The following is a 24858-nucleotide window of genomic DNA, read 5'->3' as shown; positions in this document are numbered from 1 at the left end:
CAGATGTGGATATTGGCTCAGTATGATGAGAGTTCTATGAAAGGAAACATAGAAAGGGGTCCAAAGGATTTTTTTATTGTATTTGCTCTCATGCTTTCCCCCTTTTTCACCATATTAGGCTAATCTCTGCATACATCCTCTCTGTGATTTGGTGGAGGGCACTGTATCATGGAGACAAGGGAACCCTGCTAGCACACCTACCTATCCACCCTGTGGAACAAAGCCCATTTGTTCCAGCATTCCAGCGTATGTCAGTGATGGCTGATGACCATTTCCATTGAGGCCCCAGGGCTCAACCATCACTTGAAACAAACGCTTCAGCTGGCTGAACCACTCGGGAGCTGCACAACATTTTTGATCATTTAATGCGGCAGAAAAACTAAAACAGAGAAGCAGAAGAGGAAAGCGAGAAACTCTTAACTTGGAATATTACAAATCATACTGGCTTCTATATATGTAAGACTCATTTGCTAGCTAGATGGTTTGACTGTCTGAATAAATGTGTTGTGATGATTGTGTTGCGTGACTATAAATGAGAATAGCAATCACTAAGAAAAAGTAAAACTGTGATTCATTTAATAGGAATTTTCGTTATTTGATTATTACACACAAACACATATATGCAAGCATTCAAAAACATGCATTCGCACTTGCACACAAAAACACTAATATGCATATGCAATGCATATGTAACTGCGCTTCAAGCATCAGGGTGCAAACTGTTAAACTCAGGCTAACACTGGTGACATATTTCCTGGTGAAATGTAAGTTGGGGATTTCAGTAATGATTCTGCATAACGGTGTCAGCAAATAATTGTGTTCTTCCAGCAGTTTTAAAGTGAAAAGGAAAAAATGCACTGATCATCTGAAAAAAGCCTAATGTGTAAGACATTCCAATGCAGGAAGACTAAATTACCAAGCAACCTTTTCTTCTTGACAGCTAACTCAGACTCGATACACAGCTTTGAGTTGGAAGCGTTATTACTTACAGCACCACTGCCTTCTGCTGAAATACCATTTTTAGCTTCTGCATCCTCATAAGTTTTCATGTCTCAGCAATTTAATGCTCTTTAAATTGCTTTATGACAGAAAACATTTTGGGTGAACATGTTTCACAAGGTACAGGGTGCAGGGCAGCAGGGTGATATTGTGGCTAGAGTACTTGAATTATAACTTGAAGCTTAACGTTGCCTAAATTGCTTCAACTTGTATTTATTATGGCTATATGGCCTTATAGCACTGGTAAAATGTAACCTGCCCTGAGTCTGCAAAAATAAATAATATCATGTACAGTAATACAGTCTATAAAGCTGATTCTCACAGCAAATCTGAATCCGATTTTCATACTACAGTCCCCTTCTGTCGGTAATATATGTAGCTGCTCCCAATGATCAACATTACAACACTGGACAGAGGAGGCATGCTCTAGTTTGAGAGTTGCATTGAAGCCACTGTGAGGGTCACTGAAGATGTGCATTATAGCTAATTGTTAACAATATTATCATTTGTGGGTCTGTGGAAGTAAAAAGATACTATTTACAGGTTGATTGCAAGATACTAAACTCAACATATTTTACACTGAAAATACTGTCCCTGCCACTCAATGTTCCATCACTAAAACTGCTTATCACTGGAATTTGACTAGTGACAGGAACTATATGGCCAAACCAGGAGGTATTGCAGAACTTGTGGTCTCCATGATTTAAGGTTTCTGTCCTTCCTGTCTCTCTGAGAGAAAGAGTGCCTCTGCAGCCTTGGAGCTCCACAGGAAGATATTAGTGCAGGCACTATTTCATGGTGGCAATGAGATCTGGCCTGAAGGTTGTAGATACAGAATGAAACCACAGCGATCATGAAAAAATGATTAATAAACATTTTTCCAGAGTCACAAGGTACAGTACACAACCCATTGCCTCTAGTTCCACAAGAGGACCAGGGCAGAATATCAGGACAATGACAAGTGGCTCAACTGAACTGGTAACTATAAGGCTGCAGGTTAAACATTCCCACATGTCAATGTTGAATTGCAATTGCAAATAAAAGCAATGGTATCTGAGTGATTGCTAAAGGAGAGCTCCCTCAGGTCTTACCGCCATTTACTCCACTCCAGCATCCCCCAGTAGAGAGGGCTTATACCGTACTGTAGGCACATCCACTGGAAGCACAGCTGTGGAGATCTGATTCTGCACGGCTGCCTGCCTCACACTGAGCTGTCTGTGACAGTCTACGCCACACACAAAACCCACCACAACGGAGCCCTGGTCATTTTGTTATTTTATTTTTTTTCCTTTTATTTTCAATGATAAGCAAGCTTCCTCGTAGCGCAAACACCAGTGATGACAATTAATGAGGCATCCCGCATGAAGTGTTAATGAAGTGGTACCTTCTAGCTAAACGCAGCTGCCATTAGCTGGTGCAGTGGACGTGAAATAATGGAAAAGCGCCACTATTTACATGACAATGCTGGCAAGGCTGTTCAGGATTTCAGGGGCTGGGGATTTCAGCATGCTGGTATACACAGGCAAGTATAAGCACCACAGGGGGCAGACAGGGACATGCAATGCACATGCATGTAAACCAAGTGCAAACTCAGAGCAGGACACCAAAAAACCCCACATGTCAATATGGAGATGTTCATTCATCAAGGCAACTGCAAGGGAATTAAAAATGTTAAACTCTATAGAACCAATTATAGACATGTGCCCCCAAGCCTGAAGATTTCTACACAGGTCTCCTTTTACCAACGTGAATAATTAGTGGTATGTTTCAACAAAGCCAGGCAATCGGACAGTTCTGTTACATTCCATCAAGAGCCAAAGCCTGAAATGGTGTTGCCATAGCTACAGAGAGTGACTGTCTGAGAAAGGAAATGAATTTTGATGCAAGGCCAGGCCACAAAGAAAACACATTTTCTCAAAAGAACAGGGAAGTAGAGGACAGACCTCAGAGTCATTGGTGGAGGCTACACTGCAAGTGTTGAATCTGTGGAACCCGTAAATCAGTCTATGAAACAGACCAACGAGAAAAAAACAAATTTGTTTGTGCCTTGAGCTGTGGATGGTACACAGGTAACAACACATTCTGCTTACCCATGATCAGCCCTACCCTGTACTGTGGGGTTTTAACACAAAATGGTAAAATACATCATCCAGTAAACACTGTTTTCTTTTCAAAAATTGAATGCATCATGGCGATACTACAGGATCACAATAAGGAGATACTATTTGCCCTTTTCCCAAAATAGTTACAGTAACCCTGTAAATCAACGCAGGTCATGCAGCTATCCAGACAAATTCCATGCACTCTTGTCCTCCATCAGCACAGAACCTTAAAACTGTAAAAGTGAGTCCCAAAAATTCAGTGTTTCTGTAATTTAAGACCTGAATAAATTTGTGCTGATGATGCAGCACACACTCCAGAACCTCATCCATCATATTAAGGCTTTTTATGTATTTTTTCCAAAACATAAAAGAATTTCACAGCAATCTCAGCCCCAGAACATGGAACCACAGCAGGCCTAACACAGAGTTCATGTCTTATACATACTAATGCATCACATTATTTTTAGTGACATTTAATGCCCCTTGATTGTGTAGTTGTTTTATACAATCTGAAAATGTGTTCAGAATATACCATGGGCCTGAGGTGCATGCGAGATCAGAAAAAAAGGGTTTCTGGGTACTGTGTTCTTGGAAGTGATGTGTGACAGAAGACAAGCGTGTGATATTAACTGCAGTGGTCCCCCGTCTGAAGACCCCTGATGAACGTCAGCTTGTCACACCTCAACCCATCCAAGCTGGGGACAGAATCATTGATTGCCACCCTATAGGAATGGCAAAAGGCGCTGTGCTCCATAAACTGAATCATCTGCTTGTCTCAGTTTGTCTGGGCAATGCCGTATTCTGCACGCAACAGTCTGATTCATTGACAGGACGCATTTGGAAGGCTGATACAAATGAGTCTGTCACAACAGCAGCAGACCAGGGCACTCTAGTGAAAAATGAAGGTAATGGTTCATGGGCACTGGTGTGATCATAACCAGCAAAAAAAAAATTAAATTTTGCCACATGCTCAGATTGAATTTAATTTTTGTTTCTTACCTTCCCACCCCTCCTCCTCTTCCTCTCCTCCCCTCACATCCGCCTGCTCACGCTATTCTTGTACCATCTTACATCTTTACGCTCAAAATTTCTAAGGACAACTGGAGGGTATTCTATTTCCCCTGTGCTAAATTCATGTCTTCCTCAGTAATATACACCAAACACAAAGCATTGTTTTTATCACTCTTGGAGGCCTAGAGAGACATCTTCCAAGTAAATGGCTTCAATCCTCTCAGCTCCAAACTCAATGTCCTCTGTAAAATGATGAAATGAAACTTGGGGAGCTGTGAGTCATACCCCCCATATTCCCCTATGCATTGTATGCCTTTCTCAAACTGCCTGCTCCAATGGTGTAAATCCAGATTCTAGTGTTGTTATCAAGCAGGGGAGACAGTGCTCTGACAGATGCCTCAGAATATGGGTTATGCTGTAGTCCTACATGTGTTGGACTGCTGTATGTCCCAGGACATGTGGCCATAGTACACTCACATAATCACCTTGTGTTGTTCTGCTGCATGTCCTGTGCTGTTCACAGTCATGAGATATAGAGTAGCACAAGCCATGAACTTAAACTGATGATTGTAGCGAATCTGCTTTTGGTTGTTTTGCACAATTAACAGGAATCCCCATTTAACCCATCAGAAGCTGAGTCCTTTTTACTAGATTGCATTGAATGCTCTGCCTTTGGGCACTTCATTCTAAATCATTCAAGTAAAATACATTAGTTGCTGACATTGCTAAACTGGCATGTTTGTTAATCACAGAAACAGGCACAGGACCATTTCTAGTTAACAGACACGCTAACTCTACTTGTAGCTGACCAGCTAAATGTCCAGCTTTGCAAATTTGGATAGAAATACATATGTACATTTTGTCTGTAAATGTTTAGGGTTAGGGTTAGGGTTAGGGTACATATGTACATACATATGTACATTTTGTCGTTGAAATTGCATAACAAGTACTCATCGTAAAGGCTGTATTACACCATCCACAAAAGCAAACATTTAGGATGTGAATATAATAAATATAAACATAACTATATGTACAAATGTAAAAAAGGTTTAGCAGTTAAAATCAGGTTCATTTGTTGAACAAATATGTCAATTTTAATATATTAAACCATCATGTATACATAAAGGGGACCCCTTAGTTGCAAAAGGCATTATGAGGTAAATTTATTACTGAGGTACCATCAAGGGCATGTCTACACAGTAACTGTATGTATGTATACTGCATACACGCACATACTAATAATATGTAAAAATTATAGATTATTTTTGGTTTACTTTTATATACATACATATTTCCTTGAAATAGAGACATCTAATCCACATCTGCAGTGTGGTACTACTTTTCTTTAGAAGCAGAACAGCGTAATAAGCTGAAAATCCCAGCCCATAATTCATAGCAGACTTCAAAATAGCTTTGTGACAAGGCGGCTATAACAGGATTTGCTTGGAGTTGTCACCACGAAATGCCAGCTGCGTCCAATGTGAACCCCAGTCCATCTCTGCACACCTACAATTCTGTCAGAGGTTAAACCTCGCTTAGCGCTGCGAGAGGAGACAAATGCCAATGTGCGCAGCGGCCGAGAGGAAAGCACACGGAAGGCAACGATAAAACAGGTTTCCCACAACCTGCTGCTGAAGATGAAAACAGCTGCCCTGCAGAACAGTGGCACTGCCAATCAACAGGGAGGAGGAGGAGGCTTTTACATAGTATAAAAGAAAAAAAAACCCTGTTTATTTATATCTGACAACAAAACGTGTGTCTGAATTGTGCATAAAGGGAGAAATCTGTCACGCTAATTAAATAAAGTGAACTGTTTGAGAGAAATGGACTGACTCACTCACCCCCATGACCTAAGCCGAATTTCACCACAAATCCTGCCTCGTTATTCCTTTATTTCAATTAATCAATCCATACAGCATGCTGTCATAAATGACACAGAACAGAGCTTTTTTCTTCTGTGAAAAGCAAGACTTCTTTTTACCCCGCAGTGATGGGGAATTTAAATATCGAGATGTGATAAATGGAGTGAGATATTTAATTGAACCTCATATGGCTGGTCGCACTACGCCAGAGACACAAGTCAAAGGTGTGCATTTCTTAAGAAATGTACAGTGCCGTGGTTCAATATAGCAAATAAGTAAATAAATGAAAAAGGAAAAAAGGAAACCCTTGACCTGAGAAAATTCTCTGTTGCGTGGCCATCGATATTGAATAAAACAGACAGGGGGAACACGCTGGCGAGCCCGCTCTCATCGGCTGTACACCGCGCATGACTGATCAGGCAGCTGCACTAGATATCATTTCAAAATAGATTAATACAGAGCAGAGGAAACGCAGAAAAACGTGCCTGCAATATTGAGCATTTATATTCATGGGAAAGGTGTGAGCTCTTTTGATGGGAAATGGGGATGGCATTATGAGTCCATTAGAATGTGGATCAGCTTCTCTTAAGCACGCTGCCTCTGAGTGTCCTTATGTAACCTATCTGTGCCAGCTGAGGCACTGAGCAGACAGCCTGCTGCACAGAGACACAGGAGACACAGTAGGCCTGAAATTTAGCTATTAACGGGTGGTGGTGCAGCATGGTGGTTAGAGAGCTAGAACTGATACCTGCAGGTTTCAGATCCCGATTCTGGATGTCATGCTTTTGGACCCTTGAGAAAGGTACTTAGCCACGCTCATATACAGCGGTGGTAATTGACAACATTTAACCATCTTGGTTGCTCTAGACAAAGGTGTGAGTTAGGAAATACTGTACAATCAACTCTGCTTATAAGAAATATTGATGCATCATTCATGCACATAGTGACCAAAAACACTAGGACAGAGTAATTCCTATACTAATGCTATTTGAAAACTCTGTTAGAATCAAGGAGTCCGCTTGTAAAGGTCGATTTGGGCTCAATTACAACATGTAATACAGACCTCAACGGAGTGCAATCCTGCATAGTTAATGAAAAAAAAAAGATGTAACAGTATATCTCTTATTTCCCAGTAATTACCAAAGCACCAAGCAGGTAAAATATTTTGACAAAAAGTATGTAATTGAATGCGAGATGACATGGCATGGAAAAGAAAGATGCTTGCTATAAACTAAACATTTTGCCTCTTTATGATAGTGAAAGGAATGCCGCTTAGTTGCTGGCCATCAGCAACCTAAGACTGTATGAGAAACTAAGGCGGTGTCACATCATTGGAAGAGATAAGGAACGAGGAAGGCACCACAGAGGCAATTATCATGGGTACCATCAGAAATGATAATGTGAGTCAAATTTAAGCAAAGAAAAATGCAATTATGAAACTCACATCTCACATACCGAAAGGAATCCTTGCTGAAATAAATTGCTCAACAGTGAAACAGCGATCCCAATGTAAAATGATATTTTGCTTCTGTTTTTCTCCTGCCAGGAAGGCTGTGCAGTCCATCAATTCTGCAAACAGCAGGGTATCAGAGTGGTTCAGTGATCCACTACAGACTGACACTTAAGCACCACGGCACACTGAATTGCGGGCATTTTATCGCATATAAAACAGACTCCACCGTTCCATGACCAGAGGAGGACTGCCTCGAAACAGGAGGGCACCCAGGAGAACGATCGTTCATTCCGACAGCAGCTCAGTACCAATATTGAATTTGTATACGGTCACTTAACTCCCCCGCTTTATTTCCTTGCGAAATCAATGAGAGCACGCTTGTTTTGCCTTTTAGCACATGTACAGTACCGGCTCATTACAGCAAGAAAATGCAGAGGTGTGGTGCAGTTTTTTAAGGGCCTGGATTGAGCGGATGCAGGATTTAAATTCCAGGTAAGGTGTTACCTTCGCATCACTGAGCAAAGCACCTAACCTGCAGTGAAAATCCAGCTTTACAAATGGAGAAAATGTCAGCCATGTAAGTCGCTCAATAAGTCAACGCTGGATCAGGATGTCTGCTAAGCAAATAAATGACGAAATAGAGGGAAAAACATGCATCATCAAAGACAGAGGTGAATTCATTCAGAGTAGGGCACTGCCAAGGGAGGCACATGAGGCAGAGGGGAGACAAACTTAGCATTGCTTTTGCAACAGTGTGGGCAGCAATGCGTGGGCTTAAGCACACATCAGCTGTAGAACAGTGAGAAAGCGAGAAGCTCTCTCTCTCCTCCTCTTCTCTTAATCCAGGAAGAGACATCAAAAGGAAGGAGCTGGTGTTTTACATGAAGACGGAATGGAGTAAATGCATGCATTTCTGGCCGTTTGCTGTACAATTTCGACTTCAGCTATTGCTTTTTTGTAAATGTTTCTTCATAGAAACAAATTTTGTAGTCCCTGACATTCAAGACAAATCCACATAATTTAGCTCTTTGTGTAAAACAGTAGGGAGCTTTTGGCATTAACAACCTTATGTAACACAGTACGCAAGCTCAGCAATTCATCTCTCAGTACCACAGTCCAGTGCTTTCAATCACAAGCTCTTGCTTATTCTTGAGAGCAGATTTTGATCCAAGAGGAAGTATGGAAAATCTATTGAATAGCATATAATCTTGAGCTAACCTGTAAATTAACTACACTACACAAAAATGTATTCTGTACAACTGAATGAAATCCTATGAACACAGCTCATATTCATCAAGCAAGCCATCCATCCATCCATGGTGCACTGGCTCTCCTTGGAATCACACCACTGGATCACTTAGCTACTTAACCCTACATCTCCTGGCTCTTCCTTGCCTGTCAATTTGGATAAACTGGTCATCTAACCTCAATGAATTTGTGAGGAAAACGCCTCCATCTTGTTGCCAGGCTACCATTCACAAGTATAAATTCCGCACACAATCACTGATCCTCTTTAACCTGGATGGGCTGGTCCAGAGAACACAAACAATGGAAGATGATGAAGGGGAGTTCATCTGTATACTACACAGTGTTTATTTTAGAGCAACTTGGAGAGGCTACCATATGATAGGCTTGTGGTGGCCAGAGATTCATGTAATATATTCAAATATATCTAAAGCAAGTTGCTCACAGTGCACAGGCATATTTTTTATTCACTCTGGAGTGAGGCCTAAGAATGCCCATTGAGGTGATTGCAAAAGCCACCCCATCACTGTAAACTGACACAGTAAGACTTTTTATTGGCTTGTAAATAACAGCCAAATGGGGGCTGATAATATATGGAAACAACTGGCACACATAAGGTGACACTTTTATTTGCTTTATTCCAATTTTTAGTTTTACACAGCTCACAAGGAATGACCCTCCTCACTTTCTGTCACATATATTCACAAGATCATTGAGTTACATTATTGCTCATTTAGGATGCTAGTTTAATGAAAACAACATTACGCATATGCATGCAATTCAATGAGGACATATAAAGGACATAAAAATAAATGGCTTTCAGACAGTAACTAGTGCATCTTAAGTAAGTGCAAGGGTAGCTAATCTCGCAATAGAAAAATAATCTGAGCAATACAGCACTGGAAGTGCACTGCCAACTTTTTATACTGCCTGTATACTATGAACGTAATAATTGATTGTAAAATAATGAATATGGTAATTACTATTTTAAATAACAGTTAAAGAATCCAGGGATGTGTTGCGGAATCGTGTCAAACAGTTGGCTGCAGTTGACTGTGATCTTTCTTCAGCCTGATCTAGAACCTGCCTGAGCACCACTCTACCCCAGCTGTGACCAGAACAACCATGTCATAACCAGCTGTGACCAGAACAACATCACTGTGAGCAGCTGGCACCAGGGCAACATCATTACAACTTGTTATGTCAAGCATGCCCCTTTGGAAGGGAGAGGAGGGTCACAGAATAACATATTAAAAACACACAGAAGTCTCAAAGCATTACATTTCAATGTTAACCAGCCTTTGTATAATTAAAACTACATTCCAGTAATTGACTGGAAAATAAAACTACCATCATAAACATACACGTTGGAAACAATCCTCAGCATTAGTACCAACAGCAGTAACTCATATCCATAACCCCTCCTCTGACAGATAGCAGTTTAGCATTATATCAAGTGTTAGTTTGTGTCATATGCAACCTTGTTTGGAGTAGAGAATGGTTACTTGTGTGTCATCTCTATGCTTCTATACCCAAATTGCAAAAAAAAAGCCTGAACTCAAAATTTAATGTAGTTTGAGATCCACACCTGTTTTAGTGCAGGCAGCCTCTTTAGGAGTACAGTAAAGGCCAAGAGCAGAGTGAGCCACACCCACACCATGTTGCTTGAAAACCTCCACCAATTCCTTTGGAACCCAAAGCGGGTTTCATTCGTTACCTTAATAAAAGCCTCTTTTAACTGTCTGAGGATACATATTTGCAGTTTATCATGGCAGGGAAAATGCTACCAGAGAAATCTCTGCCTAATAACCCATAGCAGCATCATACTATTCATTAGGTAACAGCCCGCAGTCACAGACCCAATACGCAGACAGCTCCAATTGTGTTCTTGACTTCAGGCCTTTGGTATGATTCAATATCAGGTCAGCAAACAATGTGACACCTCCACTCATAGTAAGTGGAGCATTCAATCTAACCATTGGGACACTTTTTCACTGGAAATAATGAGAACGCATTATAATGACCAAGCATTAAGTCATTTCAAATTATTTTTCCACAATTTTAGTAGCCATTGAATCTGTAGTGAAGATTTATTGAAAAAATTAAATAACTTTTCGAACAAAGTGCAAAGTTAGTTACACTGAATATCCCTATACTGTATTCAAGGGCTAATCCCACTAAGAGCAATTCTGGCATTTGGTAAAATTAAAGGCTAAAGAGCCAAGGTGATCCAAAAAACAGTGAACATGTTAACATACTTCTGAACTGATCACACAGCAACTGTAGTGTAAGAAGGGCCAACAACATTATAAGGATTGTTTTACATAAGGAAACTTCACAAAATAGATGGCCTTTGTCATCATATTCAGTAGAGGGGGACAGCTGTATTGACTTGGTAAGGAGCAATGAGGATAGGTGTAAAAGTTAAAGCCAAAGTTAAATGGTAAGTGTTTGGTGAGTTTTTATAGGAAGAAAGAGTGATTATTTATCTAACATCAATTGTACAGCAGAAATCTAAAGTGTTTGCAAAACCCTAATAACCCATGATGTTTGTGTTTTGGTAAAATTTCATTTGACCAAATGACATGACATGACATGACCCATTTATTGCCTTAAAAAAATAATCTGACAACAGGGAAGATTTATAAATAATAACAATATGGAGACAGTCTGAATGCATCAGAACGAGGCTGCCGTCTTCAACCCACTCAGAGAGATTAAAGGACATTTTACAGTTCTTGAAAATCACAAATGAGTGTGCTGTGAGTGAACTTGACACATTATGAGAGGGCTATAGAAATATTAGGGGACTCTGGGCTTACACTGCGCACAAGTTTTTGAAATCATATGTTTCAGTTTTATCGCAATGTTTCACCACCTCATGACTTTACAACAATATCAGACTCATCAGGTGCTGTCCTCTTGATTATTGTAGATGTCCCATACCATCATAAAACACATATCATAACTTCAGGACACAAAAATCACCCTCATTTTCAAGTTACACTGATATTTCTTGCCAATTATTACCCTTCCATTGGTTGTAGTAGTATCAGAGACACTGAATAAACCATAATATTCTTGCCAGACCTAAACATATTCTTCACCTTCTTTGCCTTTTATCTTTTTTGATGGCTGTCTTACTGCTTTTGCCACAATTCTACCATAAACCACATAAAATAAATGTGTTTTTTCTGTAATATTGCATTATTCATATAGTTTTTCACTGGCTGTTTGTAACAGTACATAATTCAAAGGTGTTTTTTTCCCCACTGTAAGTCCCTCATTGTTTATGAAACCCAAACAAGAATTGGGTAAAGTATTATTAGTGCCTGATGTTCACTGGCTGCTTGTAAGGCACTTGAAAGTAATTAGCATCACTTATAGGCCCAGACACAAAGAACTATTCAACTAGCAGCCTAGGGACCAAATGCATCCCACCATGGACTTGCTGTTGACCTTCTATCATTGAAAAACAAATTACCTATCGGCGGCTAACTACTACAACTCTAGTATTCATCTTTAGCACTTTAAGTGTTGTTTCATTTGTTTTATAATGCCTTAACTTTCGATCATTTAGCATACATGAAACAAACAGGAGATAATGATGTTACCCTATGACACATGAAAAAGTAATGATAATAAATAATAATCCATGTTTTAATATACATTTGTCCCTAAATTGTTTTATTTAAAAAAAGAAGAGTAGATGTCAGCATCCCTGCATGATTTTTAATTAGATATGATTTTGCCATATGTGAAGGAGAGCCTTCACCACCTCTCCCTTAAACTTGGATGTTAACTGTTGTCAATAATTTGTTAATTGTGTTCCCCTGTTAATTTGTTTGGGGAACCAACCTATTGGCTAACAAGTCACACCTGAGTAATTGAACGTTGATTAAATACAGGTGTGGCTGGAGAGCAGGAGGGAAGGCTCATTTTGTCCCTGTTTTTGGTTGGTGTAGGCTGGTTTCTTCATCATTGTTGTTTGGTTTTAAAAATAAATTATTGTTTCCTTTAACCTTTTGTTCTTTTCGGCTCATTTATGGGAGAAGTGTCAGTCAGCTTCTCTACACCATGTATGTGACAAATTTCATTGAGAATCATGGTAAATTCATAGCAAAACTCAAACAGACACTACAGGGGCAAAACTGAAGCTAAAATCATAATGTATGTACATAAAGGCTCAATCACATTAGATATATGAATACTAAATACATCATAGCTGTGCATCCAATCCCATATATTAGCCAATACACATGCCAATAAACATGTCCACATAATAGAATTTTGCTCTGTGCTATTTCCTGCCTCAGTGAAGATGCTGTTGATAACACTTCTATAATTTTCTCTTTTGATAGGGGCTGATAGGAGATGGTGGGTCCAGCTACACAGTTACGAGTGCTGCTACTTTTACTTGATAGGTGGCCTCTTGCTAACCAGCTACGATCATTACTGTTTGATTTTCAAACATGTTCCCATTCATTTGTCCTCAATACACACCTTTGTTGACACAGCTCTCAGACAAATAACAGGGTCAAAGGTCAAAATTATCTCTTCAGGATCACCTCATTGAGGGTGGGGGCATTGACAGCCAGGCTTCAATCCAACCTACAACCTTTGATACCTCTAATTCACCTAGCCTCAAAAACAGAAGGTATGAACCATCAGTAAAATTTACCCTCTGAATCAGCTACTGTCTTCCTGTCCAGGGATTGAACAGTATTTTACAAAGATAGCATGAGGATTATAAGTATGATGCTGCCTTCAGAGTAACTTGCAAGAGATGAAAAAGCTTTGGAAAATGTTTGCTCTGGACAGAAATGGAATAAAAAATGCAAATAGACAACAAAATATAAAAGTTTTATCACCGAAATATATCTTCAAACATTATCTGGATGAAAATAATAGAAACCACAAAAGATACTAAGCTTGTCGCAAAGACCTCTTTATAAGAAACAATTCATTAGTATAAAATGCCTGTTATTTCTAGTGTCACTTTCAATTGATCTTTGTTGTTGTTTTTTAATAAAAATACATAACACAGTCTAACAAGAAATGCTGCTTGCCACTATTCATGCACTGTACAAAGTACATGTGGTTACAGATGATCTCAAATTTCCACATGAATGAATACGTGCAGGGGGACTCTTGTAGAGCAAGAGACATGAGAAGGAAAATCACATTTTTCATGTCTGCAGGGTAATAAAGGAATTTGAATACTGAGGTTGCTCTATCTGTGACATCCTCTTGCTATTTTACTTTACAGAGAAACAGTCTTTGGAGGATATTATGCCTTGTAATTCAAGAACAGAATTTCCCATCAATGTGTAATTTTTACAACTGAAACATGAAAGACAGCTTGTGTATCTCATGAATGAACATATATAAACATCTAAATGTCCAAGGGACTAAGTATCTTTGGAGAAAGCTGAATTACTTACAGACATTTATCACAATTAACAAAGTATTTTGTACCGTGCAGTTCTTGTAGTCCAATTCAATCCTTCAGCCCTGCCAAGTTCTAAGTATTACTGTATGTGGCTGTTTATATTTATTTATAAATACAAAGGTATTCAGTCAACACATTTCAGAATCATTGCTCTACACCAAATTTGTTGTAATGCTTTTTGTAATTACAGATTGTCTTTGACTGCTTTTGAGCACAATAGGCAAAGACAGTCACAGACGTGATCCACACAGCTGGGCATTACTACAAGATAGAAAACCAACTGAATCACCCCAATACAAAAACTTGCCAGTGAAGAGTTTAAAACAAACAAATAACAGATACCAAATACTGAACACCAAACATGTCAAACAATACCAGATACCAAGTACCAAATACCAAACAAACAAAAACCTTCAGCGAGCCCATAAGCCAATGAATAAAAGGTAATGGTTACCTGCAGGTTACCTGGATATCTTCCACGTGAAATAAAATAGTAAACATGGCTACCTCTGTATCTTACCTGTGTGTCTTCAAGCTGAAGCTGGACCTCATAGCTCTTATAAGGAGCCTGCTGCTTGCTCAGGTGGTTCAGAGCAACCTGGACAGCAGGCAGGACGCCAGCCGTCAGGTTCCCACGCCCCAGGTCACTGCTGAGCGGCATCAGCCACAAGATAGGCAAGCTGTGGCGGGCGTGGCATGGGTGGGGCAGCCTCAGCAGCACCCACAGAACTAGGAGCAGCTTGACAAGCATCCACCCTGCCATGTTACCACCTGGAGGCCTCCTCTCTCACTCTCCCTCTCTTGTTTTGCCTCCTTGCTTGCGCGTTCTTGCAAGGGGCTTTCTGGTCCTTAAAGCCCTCTCCTTAATCCTGATCTGCTCCAGCCAGGCCACTCGCCTCGGCGAGAGGTGCTGCCTGCAGGAGAATCGACTGAGAGGGATAAAGGGATAAGGAGCTGCTCCCTCCTGATTACCCACATCTGCCACGGTAAATCTCCTGCACGCGCGCCTGTGCAGGTACATTTCTGTTTACTGAACCTTCTCCTGCTATGGTCTATCAACTGTGGTGCCCCATCCAAGATGGGAACTAGCATCCCTATTTGAACCAACAATATTGACAAACTATAACAGAAGGGAATGTGCTCATGGGGATAGGGGAAACATGATCTTAGGAGAAGCATGATTTGATACTTTTTTTTTTCCTGAGGACTACCTTTGCCGCTAAAGATATCACTCTTACAAAAGCATTCCATTCTTTTTTGCAGTTTCCATGGCACTCCATGTTAATTACACCACTGAGGGATGTAATTTATGCTTCCTCATGACTTATGCTGCTGTAGATTGAAGATTATTCAAAAGGTGGTTACATTTTGCTACTGAAACTCAATGAAAAACCACCAATCCAAAATTTGGAAAGCCCTTTTCTACAATACCCTTGCATGTTACAGTATTTACAGCTTTTTCATCCGTTTAGTGTAAGCTCATAAGTTTTACTTCTTACAGTCCACACATTATAAGTCCATGTGTGACTACAGAAAATACAGATATGATCACTTTGTCATATTAGCCTATATTGTTAATAGATATTTATAATTATTATTTATAAAATATTTTTGCAATATTTTTAGTTCTTCAGGTTACACAGCACTGTTTCCAAACATTTAGCAAACATTATAGACTGTAAATTGAAGCAATTCAATTTATCGATTAAATATTGATAATACATACAAACTTCTGAATACCCCTACTTGTGTTGCAAGAAAATGCACTTAAGTGAGATTTCATCCCAATCTGAATGAAAAATGAACAGTCGTTATTCTTGAATTTGAATATGGTAGTTCAGTAATAATGCCTTATTGAATGTACTGTTGGGTCCTATGATATAACTTGTTTTACAATTTTCCTTTCTCTTTATACATAGAGTTAAAATAAATTCTTCATGAAAGGAAAATAATCTAGTCAGATTCAATTGCACTTTTATTTACATAAATTCCAGTGCATATTTTTACAGAAGGAACCAGCTCTTCCCAGACTAAAAACAAAGACACAAACTTAGTTGTTTCTGTAGCCTATTCCTGAGAACTAAACCGAATCTTAGCCAAGACAAAATCTTTCTCTTTAACATTGCTGTTCTCTCCATGTATTCATATATTTTGATGCACATATCCTGCATTCTTTCAGAATACAGTTAGCTAGCTATATTCACCTTAAATGCATTTGTTATTCTACATGAGTGGCTATATAAAAATAGTAATCATAAAATCACACAGTGTAGCTAGAGAAGTAGCTAGTTTCTTGCTAGAAAGCTATCTAGCCAGCCACCAAAGAGAGGGATATTAAGGCCTGTTTAATGTCATGGACAGAGAGCAGACTATAATTTATACGTTTTTTGTAAACATTCTCATTTCATATGTAACATGAAATGCGCACTGCAAAAGCCAAAATTTGGAATAATGTTTTCTGTGCAGTCTAGCGATTTAAGAGCTTGTAGAAAGAGGTAACAGTGCTGGTAAGGATGACAAAGCTGTTTGCAAAATGCCTCCTAGTTCCATTAAACTATCACAAACACAACATAAAGAAAGCAATTTTTTTTACATTGTACGACAATTAAAAACAGCCCCATTTGGTTTAATTTCATAGTGGCCCAAACAGGCCAGTAAAGTACAGATTTTAGTATCAATGAAATGTTCTGGAACTAAGGTGCATTTGCGAATGGAATTCATTGATATTTAGTACTGTTTTTTCAGTAACATGTTTTATGTAATATGTTTTTACCTGAAAGAACATGATGTTTTTCTTTAGCTTCATCTGTGTATATAAAAATAATGTTAAAAAATAACTATACACACAGACACATCTAAATCAGAAAATTCTTGGAGCATTGTGGGAATATCCCCCCAACAGACACTCACAAATACATTTTTAATGCTGCCATGCTTCCTTCCCTTGAAATATTTTTCATGCACCCCATACTGTTTCACATACCACCAGTGCATCGTTCACAACAGTTAATCACAGTGTCTGAAGCTGGCTCCAAATTTCTAACCTAAATTGGTGACAAAATGATGGAGGGCTAGTAGACGTGGATATGCTTTATGCTTGACAAAGATCAATCACAGGAACTAAGAAGCGGGGTTACGGCGTAAGAAAGTTTCCATATATTGGATATGTTTCCCCTTTCCATCCCAGCTTTGGAATTGCCTGTTGTGCATGATGCTCCCCTCACTGTCACCCTCTACATTCACACAAGTGCTGAAGAGGAGCAGGTGCAATCCTCACATACACATGCCAGAATCCAATGGTAGTTTTTCACACGGCAGATCTCACTTTGTACCACAGGAAAGCCAGCAATGTTTGACAGTTGCCACTTCTCTCGCTTGACAACAGTTTAGCAACTTATACGTGTATGACGGGCCAGTAAACGGCACCGATTAGCTCTGTTTCGAACACTGACATGATTTAGGAGTTTTCCTTGCTGATTTGTCCAAGGGAACAGGAATGAATTAAATCGTGACAATCATGAAAAACAGAAATTGCCAAGATTCAAACTGAAATCACTCTGAGTAGTAGGTAGATTGTGATTAAGATAATTTTCTAGGGACATAATGTGTTACTGTGGTCATGAAGCTTTTCAAAATTCTATTGCCATTTTAAACTGCTATCGAACACTGCCATTATACAAGGAATCTGTGGTGAATTGTGCATTTGGGGTCTTTTACACCTGATCTTGCTGCCAATTTAAAATGGTACATAACAGTGTGTCCCTCTGAGCAGCATAAACGATTAATGAACTCTGTGTAGGTGTGACAGACAAACATCACAGATGCTATACAGTGACTAACTGAGATATCAAGAATTACTTTATCGATGTGTTGACCTTAATGTGTAGAAACAGAAATATATTTACCCTTGTTAAACTTCATACTAAACTTCATATATAGCTATGAAAAGCACAAAGCAGTGGAGAAGTGAAACTCCATTTTTGTGACAATTTCAGTCACCACGGCAACACAAATGACGTCTACAGTAATTCTCCAAATGCACCAAGAAATGTTCATAAGTATTATGCCTTAAAAATTACTGATAAGTACATTGAAATCACATTTGTATATCATAAAGCTTTAGCTAAAATATATATAATAAAATGAAAATACAAATGACTTAGGCAGAGTGGTTTGCTATTGAGCCACTGGAGCAATACTTCATTGTAGATTGCACTGGCAAAATCTCTCTTAATTAACCACTTCACTGGACTTATAAATATGGCTGTCTTAAATTACGGCCTGCCAAACAAACAGGTTAATCCGTTAAACTGTCCTATTAATATTTGTATTAACAACGAACTATCATTACGCTATGTCTTTCTGCACCGACCATACTAATATACAGTCGTACAACCAAGAAATTGCTGCCATCTTCAGGTAAACAGAAACAGAGCACTCGATACAACAACTCGCTGCATTTTGAACACAGCATTTCAAAGATGCACCAGCCAATTACTCATACACAACCAAAAACTTGATCATCTCGAAGACAAAATGACATGTTTGGATTTTTTTAAAAAAGCAAATAAACGCTCTATGAGCAGGACACTTTTGGTAATTTCAAATATTGCGCTTGTAGATATGTTGTGAATTTACACGAGAGACATGTTTCATAAATAAGCATGGTTGACATAACTCAGTGGTAGTTACGGAGTTATGGGCTATGGTAGTTACTGTGAGGTGACTGCAAAAATGTGGGACAAATACGACTTCGAGTTAGAGTCGCATCCCCACCCCCCAACTTCTATAACTGAATTTAACTCTATTGGTTGAGGTTGTGAGATGTACGGCCGTATTGATTTTTGTAGTCACATCAAAACTTATTTCAAGACCTCTATAAATTGTTATGCAATAACCGTTGGTACGTAATTGATTGTTTTACTTATCATAGGAACAATTCCGCTAAGGTGCTTCGACTGAAGTAGCCAGCGGTATCACCTTAGGCTGACTTGAGTTTCATTATGCATTATTTCAGATGCCTCTCGCAGAACGACGTCGCAGAGGAACCGACGAACGAACCCATACATGAGTCCGCTTTCCTCATGAGCAAACACTGTACCTGCGCCGCTGGCAATGTACGCCATAGGCACAACTCCATTGCTGTGCATGTCACGTTGACTCGATTATGACCACACACCAGACCAAAGGCACGTTAACTGACAGAGCGCTGCGAGCGTTACCTCAGTGTCGTAGATTTTGGGGATTAGGGAGAAAGAGTACAGCCTCGATTCTCTTATGTGCTGAATGGCAAGCTGGACAGCACGGTCGATCCCTTGACTGATGCTGCTCCTAAGCGCTGATTCATTCATGGGCATCAGGACCATGATGGGCAACGCTTGGCCGTCTCTCGAGTACCAGGCGTTCTCCAGATTGTGCCCGGCATTGTCGTTGCAGACCCGCGCCAACACGGGTCGAAATCTCAAGACCAACACAAGAAGGCATCCTGACACCACGATCATCTCCGATCTGCATCTTCCCCGGGGTGAAGCCATGCTATCTGCACCGGGCAGCCAAAGATATCCACCCTTTCAGTGCACTGGCATGGCGAATTGGTTTGATGGTGGACAGTTGACCCTGGAAACTCGTATGCGCTAATATAGGATAAGGTGTAAATGCCAGGAGAGGTAAACTGCAGTATACCGTCTGTCTTTCGGTGTGTGGTTCACAGAGAGCAGCAGCTTCCTTTAATGACGCTTCCTCATGATTCCCCCATGCGCTCTCCAGATGCAGTGAAGATGCACCAGTGCCGATGAAATCAAGAGGGGGGTTTTCTGATACAGATGAGATCAGTCGAAGGACATCCTCATTCCTGGGCGGCTGTGATCCACAACAGCGTGTACTAATGCACAAGTCTCCCCCAACTCATTTTTCAGTTGCCTCTAAAATACCAACACAACCACCGTAACACACATCAATCCACATTCATCACGAAGGCAAAAAAAAAAAAAAAAAAACACGGGAAAAGAAGGCTATGGCAAAATTCCGCTACCTGAGTTGACAGTTATTTGGATATCACCACATTCGCCATCCGAGATCATTCCCTCCCGAACGAATCACAGCGGGAAGATGATGCGTTCCAGTTTGCGCCCTCTCTTTAAACGCGCTAGACGAGGGGGGGGACACCGAAAAGCGACTTAAGGTAAACGGAGGAAAAACAACAATCTGCAAAAGCAACAGCAGTGTGCCCAGAACTGACAGTGTCCTTCTCCCGCGAGTCTGGGGGCGACGTTGTCGCTGCTGTCGCTGCTGCTGCTGCCGCCTCGGTGAATGTGAACAGGTTTCAGTGCTGTTGACTTCAAGGGCGCGCGCGCGCGAGGGAGCAGTGCGCGAGATGAAACAAAACTCTGGAGAAGGAAGACTTGCAGCGCTCCTGCACATGCACGAACAGGCACGAATAGTATGGCAGTGTGTGTGTGTGTGTCTGTGTGTTAGTGCTACCGGGAGCAATACGACTATAACCGTTACGGTCCTTTTTTTTAAAGAGACAGTATATCTCCAAATTTTTCATCAGACGAGCAAATCTATTGTACATCTACATTTACATTTCGCGAAGCAACCTTTGGGTAAAAAACAATTATGCTTCACGTAACATTTCCGTGCAGGTTGGCTCGGTTAATGACCCTATTTAGACGGGGACGGAACAGCACAAACCGAAGGTCAACACTTGGCTTTGCTAGGGTACATTGTCCAGTCATGTATTACACGAATATGACTACATTGATATGGAGTAATATACATAAATATTATAGATGGCTAATGAGAAGTGTGCAGAATTTGTATCAATGCACTATTCAATTCTAACAGACTTTAAAATAGATCACAGGCGAGCGAACATTAAATTACATTTGTGAATAATAAACTGTTTAATATTACAGCTCGCAATACGCGAAATAAATTTCCAAGGTATCAAAGAAGTTAATTGTCAGTCCTGCATAAACAAAAGGGACAGGAGAAACCTATGTATGTCGTCATCGTATTCAATGAAATAAATCTTAAAGTGTGCTGTAACGTCAGTTTATGTAGGTGCGGTAAATCTGGACCATCACTTTACGACAGATAGGCTAGGAAAGCATAATTACGAAAGATTCTGTTAAGTAAACAGTGGCACCCAGCAACAGTAATTATCGCAGGTGTTTTGTACCTGGTTTATAGCCACACTAAATTTGTTTCGACCCGCACTTGTGTTTTTCCCAGAAAGCTGGTTATGTGGAAGTCGTTGTGTAAAAAATATTATTAAACATCAAAAACAGTTAACATGCCGTTAACATGTATGTATACAACATACATGTATGTAACGTGTATGATATAAACGTGTAGGTCCCTATGATATACTATGTTTTGTATTCTTAATGTTTTACAGCGTAATATGTAGTTGGGCTCCCTATGTTAATCCAACGGATACTACCGGTACTCTTTTTATGTGTATTCTCCGCATACGTGCATAACATCTAAGCAGTTCTGAGGAGGAACTGCAGCAGCATGTTTGCTGGGTAATTACCAGGGCTGGGTTGCACCAATCATTCTTACATTCGCTCTTACAACCACGCCTCGTAAATTCACAACTAGGTTACGACTAGTTACGATTAGTCTGTTGATTACAGCCACATATACTCACAATAAAGAGGTAAATGTCGTTAACTAGTGAGAAATTGTCGCAGAGTGACGTTCCAGCATCCATCCATCCAATCATCGGTGACGGATTGATGACTGACATTTTGATATGTAACGTGCAAGTGTAGTAATTAATAAATATTCATTCGATGTGGAGATTTGGCCAACTGGTTAGCTACCTACTACTGTAGCTGGTTAAATATGCAGTCTTTTGACATTTTGAATGAATCTGTTAACTAGATAGCTGGCTGTATACTTCCCAATTAACAATATGTAAATACCATCACACAGGATATAACTTGTCACATTCTATCGTTTGTTCTCTCATCGCAAACCCTTCGTTGCAAAGGGTTAGTGGGGGTGCTGTCCAGGGTTCTGAACTTACGTGCCTCTCAAACTCTATGCGACTCTTGCGGAGAGGATGCAGTCGACGCTGTTGGAGTTTATCATCTTGTCATCACTGTAATACTGAGTCGGAAATTTTCTAAAAATGCGCCGGAATTCATTATAATGAAGTGTAACATGTCTGATCAAGATTACTGATTCTTATTTTTATGCTTTCTTTACGAAAATTAAACTTAATGATAACAAATTGCTGCTACTCTTGCTACTCTTTGTTAAGTCCTAGAGGTATACCTATCTTAATACGCTTAATATTGATTCATTTAAAACGTATGTAGCTTTTATTTATGGTAGCTTTAAAACTCTCCACTGAGCTTAACATGCACAGAGAAAATGGTGCCAGATCATGAGATAAGACAACTGTATTATTTGAATTGAGTTCTGCAGAACACAGAAAACACACTAAACTAGCAGATTCACCATTTTTGTTCGTCCCGTGTGTATGTCGTGTAAGGCTTAATGCCAAGCTCCTGAGCTCTAATCCTTTTTTGCAAAGGCAGAATTTTCTGAAAGGACTGTTGGTTATGATTTTGATAGAAGAATGTCTGATCGGGATGCTAGTTATGCATTTCACCACATTAACAAATTGGGGTGACATGCAAAACTGTTCTTTCTTATAGTAAAATATAGCTTACTGTAGATACTATTTCCAGTTTTCTTCACTTTAGTGATCATTTAGGCCTATTAGTTTTGTATTCCTGCTGGCACATAAAGTAATGGCATGTCTGTCTTCACAGTGTCAATGTGGCATAAATGTGAACCATTTAAATTCATGGATAACAGGTACTCAATTACAGTCATGATTCTTTCATACAGCTAGACACTGTAATACTGCAAGAAAATTGCTTTATAGCATTATTCAGGGATCAGATATGATGTCAACCAGTATATTTATGCTATACCAAATGATCTCACATGCGGACTAAAATTGTTGACAGATTGTCCCTTTCTAGGTTAAATTAATATTGTCATTACGCATGTGTCATAAGTGGCACATTCCTCTGCAGGTCAACAGAGAGAAAATGGTATGCATGTTGAAGCTAACAGAATATAGAGAGATGTTCTTGCCTATACTGTCAGCTCTACAAGCCTCATTATTAATTACCTGTATACACAGAGCCCAGAGTCTCAATTTATTTCTTTTGCCAGCTTCCCAGTTCCAGAAAAAGGGATTTAAAAGGTTAGAGTGACTTTTCAAAATCAGTTACAGCTCCTTTTTGCTGTACAAAAAAGGTTTCTGTTGATCTTAGATTGACTGGATTATTGTATTATGACATATAATGTATTTTGATGCTTTTGATTGCATCTTCCCTCTGTATGTGACCATGTGAAAATGACAATGTCAGGACAATTTACACCTTTATTTTGAACCACTGTTTCCATGGATAAGTTGGAATCTATGGCTATTTTTTTGCAAGAATTTGAACTGTGGATGATTTTACAAAATTAATGTCCTTTTTCATACTTTACACATAAAGAAAAGGTTTATTTAAAAAAGTAGTAAAGTACTGTATTGTAAAGGTCATTATCATTATCATTAAAAACAAAATCTAAAAAAAATAAATGCAATTTTAAAACCATGCCTCACATCTAGAAGATTGCTCCTACATTTTGTACATTTTGTACACCCCACTGATACAAATACAATGTATACAATGGATAGTGCAAATACATTATCTATGAAATAACACTGAGCGCCCTTTAACATGCTTGCCTTCAGATGACTTTATAGATTACATAAACTGTCCATTATAGAATATGCATAGTATTATCATCATCTGTATTCCCCACTACTAGAGTGCGCTGTTGTTCAACTTGGTCCTAAATTCAGACCAAGGGACTGGAAGAACTTGAATAAAGACTATCATCAGTTAAAACCCCACATTGTGCTGTCTGCCTCAATGAGGGCCTTTCAGAGCCACCAGGTTTGTGAAGATATTCCTCTGTCATTCACAATTGACCTTCACTTCCTAAAATTGTCTGAAACTGGATGTATAATCATGAGAAAACCAGTGTGATTCCATGCTCCACTGCAGGTAATACAAGCCAGAAATGTGTTTTGTGATCACATGTGACTGCCTGGACTTTAATCATGACTCAGATGTGCCTGTATGCTTGCTTTATTCAGCAGGTAAGAATCATGAATTATTATATCAATTATATGTTCTAAAAGGCACAGAGATTATATGTCACACCACATGTTCACATTGTTAAATTCATTACCTGAGCGCCTTTATAAAGAGATGTGCCTATTGATTGTGCATATAAATAATTAACAGCTCTAGAAGGTGGATTAACATTGATCCCTTGCTGGCACAATGTCCGTCTGATTGTACTGCAACACTCCTTTGGACAGCATTCAGAGAAGCCTGGCATCTGAGCTTCAAAAGATCACAACATACACGTCAAATCATTTGGAAAAAAAAAATCAAATAGCAACTAAATAAAATAGAAAGTAATACTGTTATAACTCATATTATATTAAAACCAGCTATACAACAGCTGATGTCATTATAAAACTATGATTATACTGTTTTTGGTTTGTTGGTTTGTTTCTTTGCCCCCCGCCCCCTTTTTTTTACAGTAATTATATTCAATACCAGCAATGCTGGGTTTAGAATTATTGGTAATATCAAATCCAATGGGGTCAACAGAAACTATTTTAGCAGGCAGCATGCA

General features: G+C 39.4%; 1 protein-coding gene across 2 annotated transcripts in view; it reads right to left on the bottom strand.

Annotated features, from left to right (window-relative positions):
- The window catches only part of LOC118784667 (gamma-aminobutyric acid type B receptor subunit 2), a 100056-nt gene extending 79572 nt beyond the window's left edge, over positions 1 to 20484 (bottom strand). Inside the window, exons 1-2 of one of the 2 annotated variants that reach the window (XM_036539028.1) lie at positions 20156 to 20484; positions 19347 to 20043 (exon numbers count right to left, since the gene is read on the bottom strand). In XM_036539028.1, coding sequence (XP_036394921.1) covers positions 19347 to 19658 — 312 coding nt within the window. In that variant the 5' untranslated portion in view covers positions 19659 to 20043; positions 20156 to 20484. Of the gene's footprint in view, positions 1 to 19346 lie in introns of both variants that reach the window. The other variant, XM_036539027.1, reaches the window with a different exon arrangement.
- Between the last annotated feature and the right edge of the window lie 4374 nt (positions 20485 to 24858).

The sequence above is a fragment of the Megalops cyprinoides genome, chromosome 10 (genome assembly GCF_013368585.1).
Source record: "Megalops cyprinoides isolate fMegCyp1 chromosome 10, fMegCyp1.pri, whole genome shotgun sequence".
Classification (NCBI taxonomy): Eukaryota; Metazoa; Chordata; class Actinopteri; order Elopiformes; family Megalopidae; genus Megalops; species Megalops cyprinoides.
This window is presented reverse-complemented; position numbering and strand designations above follow the sequence as displayed.